Source organism: Poromitra crassiceps, assembly GCF_964638095.1.
Source record: "Poromitra crassiceps genome assembly, chromosome: 27".
Classification (NCBI taxonomy): Eukaryota; Metazoa; Chordata; class Actinopteri; order Beryciformes; family Melamphaidae; genus Poromitra; species Poromitra crassiceps.
In genome coordinates, this window is record NC_139650.1 from 5,715,226 (window position 1) to 5,733,722 (window position 18,497).

An 18,497-nucleotide genomic window follows, 5' to 3' on the forward strand; every position below is an offset into this window, starting at 1 on the left:
GGGGGGGGCGGCTATAACATCCACAGTACGACGGTCAGGTTGTATAAAAATAATGTCCCACAGTCCAGACCAATGCATCAAAGTTTATTTGAATGTATTGTAACGTGTTTGGGTAATCCAGGTATTACCTGTAATGTGATGTGCAACCTAAGTGTCTGGATCGCAGCTAGGAACTGATGTGTGTGGGTGTGTTCCTAGGGGGAAGGGGATATATGTGACCAGCGGCCGGGGCGGAAGCGAGTGAGTGCCATGCGGGCGAGCAGACCGGTTGTTGTGTCTAGAGCTAGCGTTGTGAAGCTAGCTGCTAGGAGCTAAAGAAGCCTGTGAATAAAGAACCTGTACCAACTACAACTCTCCGTTCTTTGGCGTATCACTGATACGCTACAGTATGTTGCATATTGTCTGTGTAGTTCTGTAATACAGGCCAAGAAGAAAAGGAATACAATACTAAAAAAAAAAAACTATCTCAATCAAATTCAATATTCAATTCAAACATTCACAAACATTACCAGCTAGGTACCCTGATGAATAATTAATATTAAATCAAGTTGAACTGTCACAGCTACAAATATACTGATTAGACCAGGGGTTCCCAAACTTTTTCATCTTGGGACCCAAAAGATTAATTTTGTGTCTCCCTGGGACCCAAACTCACAAAAAACTTACGGTAATGAGTTGCCATGACGACCAGTTGGCGACCCACCCCTCATCGTGGGTTCGTGACCCAAATTGTGTCCCGTCCCATAGTTTTGGGAAACACTGGATTAGACTATAATACTAACAAAATTATCAACTGACATTTTGAATGATTACAGTTGACATCTAAACACCAGTTTAGTGCATCCAACAGGAATCAAGATATACAGTAAACAAATGTACATGATAACCAAAATATATTTTACCATTAACAATTAACAATTGAAACAGTAGACAATCACTTTCATATGTCATATGAGGCAGTGGGACCGATGGTAAATTGGAAGGTTGTGGGAACACAGTTGTTGGACAAAGGGAAGAAACAAAGTGGCAAACGGAGTGGCAGGTGAAAGTTCAAGAGGGAGGGAGTAGAGAGGATCATGGGAAACTGAGTTCTAGAGTACCTATTTTCTACACACTGAAACCAAAACCACCACCAGCATCTCTAACTGTGCTGGTCCACTTTTACAGAGACCTTCACTGGTAAAATCTTCAGAGGGAGTTCTTTTTTAGTGTAAAATAATGGGAACAAACGGTCAGTGAAGGTGTGTGTGAAGGTGTGTATGTGTGTGTTAGTATCAGGATCAGAGAATGACAGTTCTCCTCTGTCCCAGTCCAGATGCACTCTGATCCTCTGGGGTTTATTCATCACTGGGAGATCAGTGCATGGATCTGGTGGGGAGCGTGTTCCGTATTCACCCTCATATAATTCTATTTTCCATGATCCAGACTGTATGGGTCCCTTCCTCTGGACAGACTCTGCTAACACACCCAGCTCCCAGTCTGTACTGTCTCCAACCTCAACATCCCAGCTATGAGTTCCTGAGATAAATCCCTCAGAGCCCAGGAGAGACCAGGAGGAGTCAATCCTTTCTGGGTTTTCAGGAAGCAGGGGTCCCGAGTCTCCACATCTCACACTAGTCAGATCTTCAGACAGGATGAGATCTTCACAGGCAGTGTTTGGGTCCAGAATCACAGAAGTGTAGGAGACCATCTCCTTCATCCTCTCCCAGACTGCGAAGCGCAGGTTTCCCAGGTGTTTGGCCTCGTCTATCAGAGCTCCTGCCAGCTGTAGATCCTCCAGCAGGGGGCGGTGGACTCTTTCCACTGTAGCCTTGTAGTTCAGCAGGAACAAGACATGTTCAGCTCTCAGCTCCTTCTCTACAGCTCTGACTGTGTCAGAAAGAGCTGCTATCTCTCTGCTCAGACTCTCAATCTTCTCCTTCATCGTCTGACTCTTCTGCTGCTCTTCCTCCCTCAGTGCAGTGATCCTGGCCTTCTCTTCCTCTTGGAGAAACTGGTGAAGCTTCTTAAACTCCTCATTAATCTGCCTCTCTGTGCGTCGGGCCTGGACCTTAATGTGCTTTGCTGTTTCAACACAGTCTCCTTTAACTTTCTTAAAGAGCTTCAGTTTCTTCTGTAAGGGCTTCAGTGATTTCTGGAGTTCCTCCTTGTGAGGCCGTGCAGCTTCATCGATGGGTCTGATTCTGTGGTCGGTGTGCTTTTCTGAATCTCGACAGACGAGACACACTGGCTGCTGATGGTCCAGACAGAAGAGCTTGAGTTTCTCACAGTGCAGACTGCAGAGAAGCTCAGATCCTGCTGAAGCTCTCTGATCTCTCTCCAGTAAGAAAGCCTCACACAGGTTCTTTAACACCAAGCTAACGGGTGGTTCACCGTGTGAAGATATTTTCTTACAAATTGGGCACTCGTGTATTCGTTTCTCTGTCCACCATCTCTGCAGACAGGCTTTACAGAAGCTGTGGCTGCATGACAGGACGACAGGATCTTTAAATATGTCATGGCAGATGGAACAGGAGAAATTCTCCTCTGATGAGGAAGCCATTTTCTTTGTGGGTGAAGCTGAAAACTCACCAAGCAGACCAGTCAAACAGGAAGTGAGTCAGTCACGTGGCTCCACTCCCTCCTCTAGAAAGTTCACTGGAAAGTTACTTTCACTTTGAGCCGTGTTTGTTTCCTTAAATCCCCTGTTCAGTGTGTGGAGTCAGCAGCATGTTGAAGTGGCAGTATTCCAGTATTCTCAGTATTCCCTGCTCTAGTTGTCCTCCATCAATGGAAGTTGTGGGTTTGGTCTGGAGGTGAATCTTATCGTCTGTCTCTCGGTGTGTCTGTGTCTCTTCTCAGTGAGGAGAGGAATAATGACTGCCTGTTTCCAGGTTTGTGTCGGGTGAAGCAGATAAGGGGCAGAGTCCATGTGATTCGGCAAATGTGACTCAAGGCAGGGGCGGATCCAAACGGGGGCCGTGATTGGCCACCCTTGGTGCTACATCAAAGTCTATTGGCTGTTTAAATGTGATTGACAGTGTGAAATTGCCTGAAATGGCAGATTAAACTCGTTTGGGTTTGACTACCTGCTCGCCTTGAAAATAGAAGAGACTAGTCGAGTGCAGTCAGGCGAGGGGTCAACAAGCCAAACACTCGGCACACTCACTGCTCTTTTCCTTCTTCTTCAGTTTTGTTTAACGGTGATTGACATTTATGGAAAATATGACATAGAATTAAAATAATAATAATAATAATTTAATGTATTTGTTTATATAGCCTACAGTAAGCTTGTGGAGTAGACACCTTGGAATAGATATAAAACATAGTTGCGAATTAGCCAGCTGGCTAAGATTGGTACATTTACAGTAATGTTGATTAACTCATTGAGTGCCAATGACGACAATCGTCGTCAATTCGATTAGTGACGTAGAGTGCCAATGACGACGATTGTCGTCAATTGCGTTTTTTGACGGTGGGACGTGGATCAAAGCCTATTACATCTCCTATAAAAATATGGGAGCTATTGAAGGTGTATAACCTATTTTACAGACCCATTAGGTGGCGACAGTGCTCTCCAGATTAGAGAAAGGTCAGGAAAACAGCAGGAAAAAGCCCCGTGATGAAAGAGAAACCGCTCATGCTGCAGCCAGAGCCATATAGATGGCTCTGGCTGCAGCTGACGTTGGCTGCGAACAGCAGTCAATCCGCGCCCACAACTGAGCCCCTCTGCCTCTGTCTGTCTGTCTGCATAGTTTCTCCACACGATTAGCCGCCAGAAAGGCAGCACCCGACGCCGAAGGGCCAAACCATTCTCAGCAGTCCGGTTTGGCTTTTCCGTGTCGCGCTGGGAGCCGGCGCACAAAAACGGAGCGCTCTGAAAATAGACTGGGTGCGTGAGGCTGTGTGTTAGTGTGGGGAGGAGTTTGCAGCTGAGGGGGGGAGAGGGGGGTGGGGCACGCAGGGCACCACACAACTACACCACGTCACTACATCAGAAAATATTAGCTTCAGACTCAGTGAATGTGCTTGAAATGCTTCATTTCACAAAAGGCGGAATATCTCAGTGTTAGGATGACGTCATCATTCCTACTTTGACGTCGTCATTCCTACTATGATGTCATCGATCACTGATGATGTCATGATTCATAAGTGTCTTTCATGCCTTTCGCTGGTGATGTCATAACACAGGTGATGTCATATTCGGGGTCTATAAGGGCCTGCTCCTGCAGGTCCTCTCTAGTGATTGATAGACTCACATCAAGGATCATACAATCTCTGCAACCGTTCCCCAGCCTCGAACAGGTGCAGACTTAGCTATCAAGTTCCACAACACCCCAGCTTCATCAACTACCCGCGAATAGATCCACATGTCTAACACCGATCCTGACAGTATCAATCACTCAGAAATGGATTTAGCGGGCAAATTTCTCCCCCCGATCAAGGAGGAGGACCATGAGGCGCCAGTTTCCCTGTCGGCCGCCTCAGCTGATCCACCAGGCGACTCAACGAAAGGTCTTGTCACCGAGGAGACCTTACAAACCATGGTTACTCTGATGTCACGCCTACTTTTGCCGATAATAGGCAAGGCTCTGGCTTCCAAGGCCGATGATCGGTACGCCCTCCTGGTTAGCACAATCCAGAATCTGGCTTCCAAGGCCGATGATCGGCACGCCCTCCTGGTTAGCACAACCCAGGCTCTGGCTTCCAAGGCCGAGGATCGGTACGCCCTCCTGGCAAAACGGCTAGATCGTCTCGACGGACTAAACCCTCCTGAGGGTGTCATTCTGCAGCCTTCCGCTCCTCCTGCCCCAGCTTCCGAGGGCACTGTCGTCCCGGAGGTTTCCAGACCTGCTACCCCCCCAGCCACTGCGGCCGTTGCTTCTAGCCCTGCCTCTCGGTCGCCTTCAGCTGCTAAGCGCATATTCTGGGGGGGAGTTCGCGTCATCCCAGAGCAGGGGCAGCCACATTTGAGTCCCAGCAGCCATCTGTACCGTGATCTGACCGGCAGGGTTCGCATCACACCAGAGGAGAGGCAGCGCCGTTTGGACACCCGGAGCTGCCTGTACTGTGGTCGAGCCGGGCATTACCTCTCCTCCTGCTCCCGGCGTCCAGTAAGTGGCCCCACTGCTCGCCGGCCCGGGGAACTCTCAGTGGATCAAGGCTCTAAGAGTCCAGCCCCAAAACCCATACGGTTGGGCAGCGTTCACGTGACCCAGGATTGGCAGTGTGTCTCCAAGAGGGTTAAGGAGTTGGAGAGGACTGTCGATCGTCTCATTGGGAAGTTCAATCACTGCCTGCAGATCAGCTCCGTCCCCCCGCAGGGGGCCCCCGAGTCTGCTGGCCCTGAGGCACAACCTGTGGACCTTCCCCTCGCCGAGTCTGAACCCGTACCTCAGCAGCAGCCAATTCCAGTTCTTGACCCACACGTAGGTTCCAGCTTGATGCTGGGAGGTCCCCGTAGTGTCGTCAGCCCTCGGTCAAGAGCAAGAGCAAAGAAGAGGCGTTTAAAGGAGGAGACGGTGGGTGCCCTCCCCAAACTACAGGTCGGGAGGGCAGGCCTCGCTGAGTCAGATCCCCCTGTGGTTCTGCCTTCGGAGACGGCGGCATTTGACCCCTTTGATGGTCTCCAGCCTCCCATGTTTGGATCGTGCCCCGGGGGATGGCCGCCTCCAGAGGATCCACCGGACCCGGTAGAAGTTCTGTCTACGTATCGGTCTATCTATGGCTTCGATATCCAGTATTAGGGAGGAGCACCTCCACTGTCCTACACCCCCTTTGGGGTCTGACCACCTGCATCTAACCACCTGCTGAAGAGCACCTCACTCTCCTACACCCCCTTTGGGGTCTAACCACCTGCGTCTGACCTCCTGCTGAGGAGCCCCTCCACCAGAACCTGCGGATTTTCTGTCTCCCAGATGCCATCCTTGATGGCCTCATTGGACGCCAGGTGGCGTCCGTTGAGGGGAGGGTACTGTTAGGATGACGTCATCATTCCTACTTTGACGTCGTCATTCCTACTATGATGTCATCGATCACTGATGATGTCATGATTCATAAGTGTCTTTCATGCCTTTCGCTGGTGATGTCATAACACAGGTGACGTCATATTCGGGTCTATAAGGGCCTGCTCCTGCAGGTCCTCTCTAGTGATTGATAGACTCACATCAAGGATCATACCAATCTCTGCAACCGTTCCCCAGCCTCGAACAGGTGCAGACTTAGCTATCAAGTTCCACAACACCCCAGCTTCATCAACTACCCGCGAATAGATCCACATGTCTAACACCGATCCTGACACTCAGCTTCTAATTTGAAACGTGTCTTTTTGCTCAAAACAACCTATCTTCTCCGGCTCATAACTAAAGAACGGAAAATGGTATCAATAAACTTTTTTTTGCAGATGATAGAAGAGAGCCTCATCGTTCTTTGTGCGTGTTCGGTGTTTACATAGTAATATGACACAATATTCTGTGGGCCTCGAGAAATCACTGAAAACGCTCTGAAACTCTGGCACTGGGAGCGTCCGTTCTCCAAAAGTGGCTGGCACTCAATGAGTTAATGTGTACTGTCCTTTTACAAATAAACTGAAAGTGAAACTGAACGTCTCTTGGTGCAAAATGACAGCTCTAAAGAAGCCCTCGCTCTTTGATTGTGAGGGACTGACACCAAAAGCTGACGTTTACCAAACATGTTTGACATCCTGAAACATCTTCTCATATCAAACTCCACTGGAGCTGCTGGAAACATCTGGAGGTAGACCTCGTCTACGATTGGCCGTTTACAACAAAAATATTCTCAGATTGGGCCCGAAAGACCAAAACTCATAATCTCTCGTGTGAACTAAATTAGGGGTCCTTGATATGAAAAGGGTTGAGAATCGCTGGTTTCAGTATGACATAGCAAACTGAAATTTAGTTTATTCATTTATTTTATCTGATGTGCCTTATAATCTCATGTGGGAGGGGCTACATATAGTGTAGGTGACATGACACGTAAAAACAAAATGCATTGATTCACTACTACTACTAATGACTACAGCTACTATTACAACTACAACATGTTTTTGCCGCTTTGTGGACTGGTGCGGAGAAAACCACCTCCTCCTTAACGTGTCCAAAACCAGGGAGATGGTTATGGACTTTAGGAGGACCAGCACGGAGCCGAACCCTATTTCCATTGGGGGTGAGGAGGTGGTGAGTGTGGACAGCTACAAATACCTGGGCGTTCACCTGGACAAAAAACTGGACTGGAGATGCAATACCAAGGCTGTCTACAAGAAGAAAATTTGTACTTTTGGTGCACAGCTCCTGATATCACCGTGTTGGTGTTGTTCCTGGATCAACATTTGTTCCTAGTACGGCCCGGGAAAACCCCGCCCCCAAACTCATTTGATTGGTTGCCACAATTGCTTCTTCCTTAAAACGTGCAGTCGTTAAGGGCACCTGTTCGGAGGGAGGGGAACTGGTTGGAATAGCGTGAACCTCCCATGTGCTATGTCCTACCGGTGAAGCTTCCTCTGTCAGGTGAAAAGAAGCGGCTGGCTAACTGCCCATGTCTCGGAGGAAGCATGGAGCCAGTTTCGGCTCTCCCCAGATCGGCAGAGGGTGGAGCAGCAACCAGGATAAATAAATTAAATTAGCACTAATGGGGGATAAAAATAGGATAAAAAAGAATTGGGGAAAAAATATGAAAAAAAAAAAAAAAACGTGCAGCAAGGGAAAAAAATGTGGTTAAGATTAGGGTAAGGTAAGGTAAATTGCAGCCCAGGGTGTGCTTGGCCCTATGGCTAAATGGATAAGCTGCGCACCTTCCAATCTGAGAACTGGGGTTTGACTCCTGATCGAACCACACATATTTTTATAAAACATTAGGGTTAGACATTAGGTTTATGCAAGTACAACAATGTGGTTAGGGTTTGGGTTTGGGTTTGGGTCTGCTCGTCATTAGATAAGAAAACCCTAACCCTAATCATCTTTTTTTACGCGTCGCACGTTTTCAGGAAGAAGCAATTGCGGCGACCAATCAAATGAGTTTGGGGCGGGGTTTTCCCGCCCCAAACTTTTCCCCAGACAGACATACCGGCATTGCACTGCTCTCTTCCTCCTTATCTCTGCCTCCACATGTGTTTAAGGGATGCAGAATGTGTGTGTGCACACGCGTGCATGTGTCTGTGTGTCTGTGTGTGTGTGTATGTGAGCGTGTGTGTGTGTGTGAGCGTGTGTGTGTGTGTGTGTGTGTGTGTGTGTGTGTGTGTGCACATACCGGTAGGCTACTTATGAAAAGAATGTGGCAGCTGAAATATATGTGTATATTCTTGTGTTAGCATGAAGCAAGTGTGGATGTGTGGCCGCGTACGGTATGTGCATTTGTGCTCTTGGGTGTGTGTGTGTGTGTGTGTGTGTGTGTTGCTTACAGTAGTACTCTGCAGTGTTGCAGAAATATTTGTGTATTTTAACACTTGTGTGTGTGGGTGGGTTTCTATCTGTGTAGCTACTCTGTAAGTGTTGCTAGATGACAACAATTTACAGATTTAAGATGAAGTTTGATCTTGATAGGTATCTCACAGAAATAATTTTATGTCACGACACCATCGTTGTGGGCATCAATATTTGCCAGTAACATTAGCCACTGGTGAGCATAGTAGGAGATACGCTGTCAAGACTGCAGAGTGACTGGAGTCACCTGATTAGCTTGGTGGCCCAGCCATGGTTGATACCGCTGTTTGTTTCTTGCCAGCTCGCGCTCCTTCGTTCACCAGCGCTCCGGTGTCAACAATCTCCAGTTTAATTGTTCACACCGTTGAATTCCGTTGAATTCCTTTCCGTTTCCTTCTCTAACACACTGGTTGCCAGGAGAAGACGAAAAACACACTCACACAAAGAGTGCTGTTGTTCACAGTATACGCTTTAGCAACTTTATGCACATGAATGTTTGTTTGTTTCTCTGTCCCACTGTGATTGTCCCACTATGATGTCATAAATCCCACTGTGACATCATCAAAATCCCACTGTGACATCATCAGTGATGTCATAAATCCCACTGTGACATCATCAGTGATGTCATAACTCCCACTGATGACTGATGTCCTAAGTGATGTCATAAGTTGTCTTATATAAGCGAGTGACATTGAAGAGGATTGTTAGCTCCTGAGAAAAGGGCTATGACTACTGCTGAGAAAAAGCGAGCTCCATGGGCCAGAGAACACACACACACACACACACACACAAAGTCACGAGAGAGACTGAGGGAGAAAGAGGAGAGACCGAACTGAACTGAACACTTCACATGTTCCACTGCATTTTCAATAACATGTAGGCCTACTGTAAAAGTTGGACTCCTAAATGTTAATTCAATCATTACCTTCAGTTTATCATCCATTTTCTCAACCAAGGACTCAGATTACCTGCTGTCCTTTAAAAAGTACCATAATTAGCGTTCACTGTGGCTATTATCAATCATTTTGTTAAGTGTGCGTCCTCTAATGATGCAGATCTCAATCTGAAAGCAGACTCTGTTTCTGTTCAGGCTTGGGCTTTTGTTGGGCTGCAGGAATACCAGTCAAACCTCTGTTGTTTCTGTGATGACCACATTACAGAGTCAAACCTCTGTTGTTTCTGTGATAACCACATTACAGAGTCACACGCTCATTAGCCAGTAAGGCAAAGCGCGTGGCTGAGTGAACTCTGCGGGCGCTGTAAAGGCTGCGTTCTAGGGATGGGCAATGAATTTTGAATTTTTTAATAATCGTTTTTATTATCAATTTTAATTATAATTACAATAAATTGTAATTTAATTACTGAAAGTCGAAAATCATTTATTGACAATCTTGTCTTAAAAAGTGTTTTCCATTGTTTTGTTTTGTCTCTTCATGTGACATTAGCGTAGCGCACTCACTCATGCAGGGAGCGTTAGCGACAGTAGCACCCAGCAGCTCCTTGGTAGATACGGTATTAAACATAGTAGAAATGGTAACAGAAATAAATGGGTGAACCTAAGAAGGACCTGGAGCACTCGATTCACTGGAAATTTATTTAATTCAATAGGTGCAGACCAACGTCTTCATCAGAGTCAAAACCTAATAGTAGAAATGGTGTTAAACTGTCTACATTAGATCGACACTCAGGCACAAGGAAAAGGTTTCAAGGCTCGTTACTGCATGAAGAAAGCTGATATTCTGTCTACTGTTCCATGGGCCATCTCGGCTCTGTTCAGGAAGCTATGCTAACGATGCTAACGTGGTTAACATACTCTGGATCTGTGAACGTCAATAGAGTGCCAACGTCTCCCTCTCCATGGGATTTCATCCACCATTCATTTTTCCATATAGACCTTGCGTAGAATGCTTATAAAAATTGTTTTACTTGGTCAAAACCAAGTGATTCAACTATACTTAGAATCAGGGGAGACCATATACCATTTGACTGGCAATTATTGTTTCTTTTTTAGGGGTGGGCGAATTTTTCTATGAAAACTCGACTTTGGCCTAGCGAATTTCAAATAGTGTTTTTGCTAGAAATGAATGAATGAATGAAGTATTTATTTGTCCGTTAGAAAAAATGCCCATCCCTCCTGCATTCACAAGCTTCCCACTGCCCGTCTGAAGCTTGTATATACATTGTGAGAGTCCTTGAACTTGCAATTATGCTGAATGTGGTCGTCTCTGCAAAACCCTCTAGATCAGACTGCTGGGAGAAACTGTGATGTGGGATTTTGAGGAAATGAGTTTTTAGCTTCATGTGGGACAGCTTCATTGGCTCTGATGGGTCTTTCCTTCTTTCTTTGTCTATGATGTTTGATATTTAAATTGGTCAAGCTTTATTGTTGCTTGCTTGTCTGAATGCCTATACTGTATATGGCATTGCACCAACCTCCCCAAGTCAAATTCCCTACTATGTGTGTGAGAAAATACATCTCCTGTTAAGTGACTAACAGGCAATGTACACCAGATGCGTGATGGCTGCATTGCGGATATCGACGCTCGCCCATGTTAATTGATGGGCGATACATGCGGTACGGAAAGATTACACACCTGTTCTATTTTTGTCTGATCCATTCCGCATACGTCTGACAGATTACATGAGTGTGGGTCTGTTTGCAGCCGTACCGCATCTGTTCCGGAGCTGGTGGACATTAGCCCGAATGGGGGCCAGATTAGATAATGTGAAATTACCGTGAAATTATAGTGCTGTCATCAGGTGAATGGAAAAATGCTAATTGAACTTGCTTGATTAACAAATACTGTGTTGGAGGGCCACATATAGTATATTTTGAGAGACAAGCCGAGGGCCACTTAAGATCGGTCAAAGGGCCGCATCTGGCCCCCAGGCCGGACATTGGACATGCCTGCCGTTATGAAAATCAACAACTAGCCTACACTGTAAGACTGAACAGTAAAGACTTGTCAAAGAAAATGGGTTGTATTACCTCAGAAATGTAAAACAGCTAATTCACCACAAACGGTTAGAGTTATTTGTACTATTTTCACATTCCAAGTGTCTAGCACATAAACACTTTAACCATTCCCATGTCTTGTACTCAGAACCTTTGACAAATATCCGCACGACGTCACTGACGTCACATACGTGCGTACGTAACTCCTCCTCCTTGCCCACCTGAAATGTTTGTTGTGTGTCTGCCATTTTCGGCCCCATCCGCGCTACTTCATTCATCCGTGCTGCTCGCGCTGTTTGAATACTGTTTTATACGTGACAACTTGAACTCAAGAAAGAAGTCATATATTTTTTCCTCCGGTGCATTTTCTGTACGGTGCTGGCGCAGAAATTTGATTGAAACGTGGTATGCAGCACTTTTTCCCTCCAGATCTACCAACTATTGCCATTGTGCTGAATGCACTGACTGCCATAATACTGCTTTGTGCCTTGGCCGCTATCATCTGGTGAGTCCATCGTTTCGTTCTGTTTAACAGCTTTATTCATTAAATGTGTTTAGTGGCTCAGTGTAGGCTATGCGTTTGAAGTTAGTACCGGACCATGGACGGGGTAATGCAGCCGTGTTGGTTGGCTAGGTACACGTTAAGTTGTATTGCCACCATGCCACGTGTGTGTGTTGTGTGTGTATGTGTGTGTGCGTGTGTTAGAGCTTAGCATGCTAACGTTACTCACACCCTTGTCTGCACTTTGCAGGCACACATATGTACACGTTAAGTTGTATTGCCACCATGCCACGTGTGTGTGTTGTGTGTGTGTGTGTGTGTGTGTTAGAGCTTAGCATGCTAACGTTACTCAAACCCTTGTCTGCACTGTGCAGGCAAACAGACAGCAGACAGAGTGAGATGAGCTGAAACGAAAGCAAAACGTCTTCATGTAGTTTGTTAATCAAAGGGGCATGTAAAAACAAGGGGCAAATATCAAGGTCAGAAAATTCCCCAAAAGTGTTGTTGAAAACTAGCCCCAGTAAAAAATAATCCAAGGTCCCTATCTGCTTGTAAAACATGGAAAAAAGAGTGTACTGTAGCATAGGCTTGTTTCTTTTCTGTTTAGTGATAATAATAAAAAACGGGGGAACAAACTCTGCCAGTTTGTGAATTTGATGATGTACAGTATTAAAGGAACACTCCGCCCATTTTCAACCAGCTTTGTATCATTAGAACATCAGTAGTATATCAGAAAAGTGTAAACGGTTTTGAAGTCTGTGATTTAATTTGACAGTTATTGAGTGTTAAAGTGTGGACCAGTGACATCACTGGTCCACACTAACTCAAATTAATAACTCATTAACTCAAATCAACTCTCAATAACTGTCAAACTATTCATCATTCATCTAGTTTGACAGTTAGAGAGTTGATTTGAGTTAATGAGTTATTAATTTGAGTTAGTGTGGACCAGTGATGTCACTGGTCCACACTTTAACACTCAATAACTGTCAAATTATATGACAGACTTCAAAGCATGTTAAATTGTTTGCACAATTACTCACAGCAAAGCCTTTATGCAAACAAGACACATTAGTTACCTCCTGTTGACCGTTATATTGTTATAACGGTGTATATTGCTCCTCCTCAGCATTTCAACATACAAGTAAATGTAAACAGAAAAATAAATAGCTTAATTTTTTGAGACAGCCCCTTTACCAAAACGAACTAATGAAATGTTTTGTCCTTTGGTTTTGTACTGTATTAGGGTGTCAAACACCACATTTCATGCAATGCCTGTAATAGAGCTTGCAGAGTTGACGTTATGATGTGATCGGCCTGACAGATTTGTTTGGGGTTCTGTGATTACAGATGACATCACAACTTCCAATTGTGATTGGTTGTACGTCGGGCATGTCATCTTAACATAAAAAATATCCAACATCTTTAGATTTAGCTAATACATGTACATTTGGCAATGTGGGCTCTGTTCTCTGTTTACATTTTTGTCCCATGTCATTGGTGATGTGATAAGTCAATGAAAAATTTAAACGAACAGAGAACAGCCTACTGATGACATCATCAGTAGGCTCTTTCACACCGGCCTTGAAAGCCGAAAAATGAGTGGTGATGTCACTGGTCCACACTTTAACACTCAATAACGGTCAAATTAAATGACAGACTTCAAAACAGTTTACAGTTTTCTGATATACTACTGATGTTCTAATGATACAAAGCTGGTTGAAAATGGGCAGTGTTCCTTTAAATGTTTGTCCCACTGATGATTTCACCAGTGATGTCATAAATCACTGATGTCATCAGTGCTTTATGATATCAATTGTTGCGGTTGTGTGAAGTACTATGGCAGTACTTGATGTAGCAGCACTGACCTGCATGGCATTTGTCTGAATCACTAACAGAACCAAACGGGCAGTGAATGACCCAGCACAGGATTTCTCGTTACCAACAATCATGGCTGACAACGATGCATGATGTCAACTCCGCAAGTTCTATATTAAATAGCTGATAAGCATTTAATGCTTCTCTGATATTTTACTGTGGTTTGTAAAGAGATTGCAACCTGTCTGACTTTTTGATCTCTTCTCTTTGCAGGCTGAAACTGAAGCAACTGGCGGACAACCGGGTTCTTGAATCTGGTATGTCTATACTGGACATTATAGGCTTCAATAGACATTAGTTAGAGTAGAGTTAGATTAGAGTTTTAGATATAATTTGGGGGACCCCCCCCCCCCCCTTCTGCAATGGCTTGGAAGTGCAAACTTTGTGCTACTATCTTTGATACAAGGGCACAGCTGCTTGAACACTATCGTTTACATCATAGCAATGTCTCCTCAGTCAGTCTGTTGCCTTGTCTCTATGATGACTGTGTCTGCACATTCCATTCAGTTAATGCATTGAAAATTCACTTAACCCGTTTACATACTCAGACAGTTCTGGAAAATGACAATCAGGTGGGACGCGTGTCATTTGTCTGTGCGGTGTGTCAATTCAAACAACCTTTTAATGACAAAGCTCTTTTCAGTCATCTAAGGACACATTTAAGACAAAATGAATCGGTGGAGTGTCCATTCAAAGATTGTCACTACCGTACTAATGTGTATTCCTCCTTCAATGCCCACAAAAGTAGGAGTCATCTAGACTGTGAAGTTTCAAATTTTAAGCCTGAGATTGTCTTGACTGAAACTGACCGCCAACCAATTCAGAGCCAAGTTGAATCTGATGAGGCTCAGGCTGGTCCCTCACAGGAGGATTACACTCTGGAGCCTCCAGCTCAAGAACATTCTGAGTCTGGATTTGAATTACAAGGTCAACTGAGAAACAACTTGGCTTCCTTTTTCTTGAAAATGCACAGTGTTCTGCATGTATCAGAGATGGCGATACAAGACATAGTTGAAAATTTGGCACAAATATTCACATTGTCCAAACCCCTTGTGAGAGACTCGATCATCAAGGCTTTAGGAGAGCATGGTCAGTCTCTAAATGATGCCCTTCTCAATGACTTAGTTGAAGCGGTAATGAAAAGTAATGTTTTTGTCAGTGCTACCGCTGAAGGTGCAGAGCTGTCCACTACTAAGCGGAGGAAAACATTTGTAAGGAGTAACTACCCTCTGGTAATGCCAGTACAGTATAACTTGGATTCCATTGGACACACAGCCGTGTATGTTCCAATACTACAGATGCTTCAAACGATGTTTAAAAATACAGATATTCTTGAGAAGATTCAAGAGGCTAAGCCATCACCACCTGGAATGTACATGTCTCATGAGGATGGAACACATTTCAAAGAAAATCCATTGTTGTCGTCAGCGACAGGAGAGATGAAATTGTCACTGATAGCCTACGCGGACGATCTGGAGCTAGCCAACCCCTTAGGCACGTCTAGAAAGATCCACAAGCTTTGTGCGGTATACTGGCTGCTAGCCAATGTACCCAGTGTATATAGGTCCAGCCTTCATGTCATACAGCTTGCTCTGCTGTGCAAAGTGTCTGCTGTGCAGAGTTGTGGTTATGAAAGTGTTCTATCTCCATTGTTGAAAGACTTGCAGACTCTTGAGCAGGATGGCATTTTTATTGAAGCTCTCGGCCGATGTGTGAAGGGCACTGTCATGTGTGTTGCAGCCGATAATTTGGGTGCCCATGGTCTTGCAGGCTTTGTGCAGTCTTTCAGAGGACCCTATGTCTGCAGAGTTTGTCTCTGTACTACAGACCAGATACAGACCACAAATGTTTCTGAAGGAGAGTTCACCATGAGAACGAGGGCCAGCCATGATCTTCATGTGCAGACTGTTGTGCAAGGAGAAAATGCATCTCATCTTGGTGTTAAGGGAGAGTGCGCTCTCAGTAAGACATTGCAGCATTTTCATCCTGTGTCTGGTTTCCCGCCTGATATCCTTCACGACCTTTTTGAGGGTATTGTGCCAGTAGAGTTGGCCCTTTGCATCCGTGAGATGATTCGTCTTAAGTATTTCACTCTTGAACATCTCAACACAAAGATTCGCACATTTCCATATCAGCACTATGATAAAGTTGATAAACCACAACCAATCCCCAAAAATTATGCAGCCAAAGTAAGCATTGGCGGCAATGGGCATGAAAATTCCACTCTGCTGAGGTTGCTGCCTCTTATGCTGGGAAGTAAAGTTCCTGAAAGAGATGCAGCATGGGACATATTGATGGACCTGAAAGAAATTGTGCAGCTGGTGTTGTCCCCATCTTTCACAGAGGAATCCATCCAGTACATGGAGGCTAAGATAAGCGATCACAGACAGGGTCTTCAAGCAGTGTTTCCAGACTTTAGGCTGCGACCCAAACATCACTATGTTGAGCACTACCCAGAACTGACAAGGCACTTTGGGCCACTTGTTCACCTATGGACCATGAGGTTCGAGGGAAAACACCGCTTTTTCAAAAAGGTCGTACATGACACACATAATTTCAAGAATGTCTTGAAAACTCTTGCAACCAGGCATCAGTACATGATGGCGTATCACCTCAGTGCACCATCATTTTTCAGACCCCACACACAAGCCTCAAGTGTCACCTCTGTCCAAGTCGCCACACTGCCACAAGTGGCCAAAGATTTCATAGAGACAAAGACAGACAGCCAAAACATATACAGTACATCTAAGGTCTCCATATATGGCACAGAGTTTGCAAAAGGAATGTTTGTTTCTGTAGGCCAGGCTGGAGGACTTCCAAAATTCAGCAGAATTGAACATGTACTGCTTGTGAACAACTCTGTTTCCTTTCATTGCAGGGACTATGAGTGCTGGTACAGTGAGCATTTAAGATCATTTGAGCTGACATCCACTGACAACTTTTCTGTGCATCAGCCATCACAGTTAAATGACACAGTAAGCCTCACAGCGTACAATATTGATGGGCATTTGGTGTTAACACAAAAAAGGTTTATTTTGATCAGAGACTTGCAAGATTAAAATGTGTTTCTATTTAGAAGTGGGCACCTATACAGTTCCTTGAAACAGTGGACAAAATAATCTGGCCTCTGCTAGACTGCTTTAAATAATCAGTACTACCAGTGACACTGCCCAGAAGGCCTGTAAGACGTAACTGAACAGGTTGATTTCTTTATTGCCAACGGCAGGCATTTGACTTGAGGTTAATGTTAATCAATGTGTTTTTCACACAAAACTTAAAATTTGAAGGAAATTGCCGGTATTTGTATTAATAAAAATCCAGATTATTTAAATTTAATAATTTATCTATTTTCTCTCTTTTTCTTCTTGATAATAGGAAATGGCAGCTCAAAACTTCCTACTTCATGTCCATACCTCCACAGACATTGTCAGAAAGATGACTCTAGCTTCACGTCCCGAATCCGTGGATGAGCTAAAAACTATGATGAAAGAAAAGTTTAAGATAGACTTTGACTTTAGCCTGTCATACGAAGATCCAGATTTTGATGGACAGTTATGTTCACTTTTAGATATTGAGGAACTTCCACAGAAGGCTGTGCTGAAAGTGATCAGGTCTGACAGTTCTGCCAGTTCTGCCAGTTCAGTAGTATCAGAGGACCCAATAATGCCTCATACTGCAGACAGGGCTGAGAGGTGGCCTGAAGTTTTCACAATACCCACTTTTTCTTATGAGGTAGAATTCATACTCGGTGATGGAAATCCTGCCTATGACAGAACAGGGAAAAGGATCAAGTTATCTAAGGGACAAACGCATAACGTTCTTGAGACCCTTGCTGCCAAAATGCATAGCTTCACAGCATACCCCAAGGATTGGCAGAGATCAGCTGTAGCAAAAGCACTTGTTACTAAGCATCCTTGTCTAAAAGAAGGATCAGATGAGTGGTTAGGGTGGGAGAAACGCCTGACATATAAGCTAGGGAACTTCCGCACTAAGTTGTCTCGTGCAGGAGTTCAAGAGGTAGCTGTGAATACAGGGAGAAGGAGCAGAAACAACCCAGACAGAGAAGCTCCCCATGCTAACATCAGACGACCCAAGAGGGCAGAGTCTAATTTCCTCCCCAATTACCCAAGAGGTGAAGATGCTGCAAGCCTTGAGCGACTGAGATGCCAACTTGTAGACCAAGTGCAGATGACTGACAAGAACCTCCCCCTGATTGGACAGTTAATGGCGACAACCTTTGCCCTGCGGCGTAAAGAGATCGTCTGTGATGGACCAAAAGTCAATGAGATCCTGCATCGCTGGCCTGCCCTCAAAATGGAGTCACAGGTAAAAATATTTCTCTTTTCTTTTGAGCAGATGCACTAAAGATGACATGAAACATTTGATCATGTGACTTTAGTTCATTTCACCTCAGACAAGACAGGAAACTGCTGTCAAGTCTGAAATTAACCTAATTTGATAGTAGAAAGATGTACAACATTTCACCTTTTCGCCAATTAGGGCGCTGCTATATGATGTCACTAGGTTGCCAGTACAGTAGAGCAGTGCTTCTCAAACCTTTTCACCCCTAAACTGACAAGAATTAGACCACGGACCCCCATCTGCCAATATTTTTGCTTTTAGATGTTTTATTACAGAAAGTGTATGGAAACCAAAAGAGTCCTACATTGTGTCATTGTATTACTTATGGGTGGAATTATAGTGAAAATAATGATCCCCCTTTTTCCTGGGGACCCCCTGGAAC

The 18,497-nt window shown here is 44.7% G+C and overlaps 1 protein-coding gene across 1 annotated transcript; it reads right to left on the bottom strand.

Annotated features, from left to right (window-relative positions):
- Positions 1–600: 600 nt before the first annotated feature.
- Positions 601–2,792, bottom strand: LOC310799294 (E3 ubiquitin-protein ligase TRIM39-like). The gene has a single exon (XM_083661889.1). The coding sequence runs from the start codon at positions 2,540–2,542 to the stop codon at positions 1,142–1,144; it is 1,401 nt and encodes a 466-aa protein (XP_083518015.1). The 5' UTR covers positions 2,543–2,792; the 3' UTR covers positions 601–1,141.
- Positions 2,793–18,497: the final 15,705 nt, after the last annotated feature.

What these genes read in the sequence shown, in the direction of transcription:
- LOC310799294 (XM_083661889.1), bottom strand. Translation starts at nt 2,542, where the DNA reads ATGGCTTCCTCATCAGAGGAGAATTTCTCCTGTTCCATCTGCCATGAC.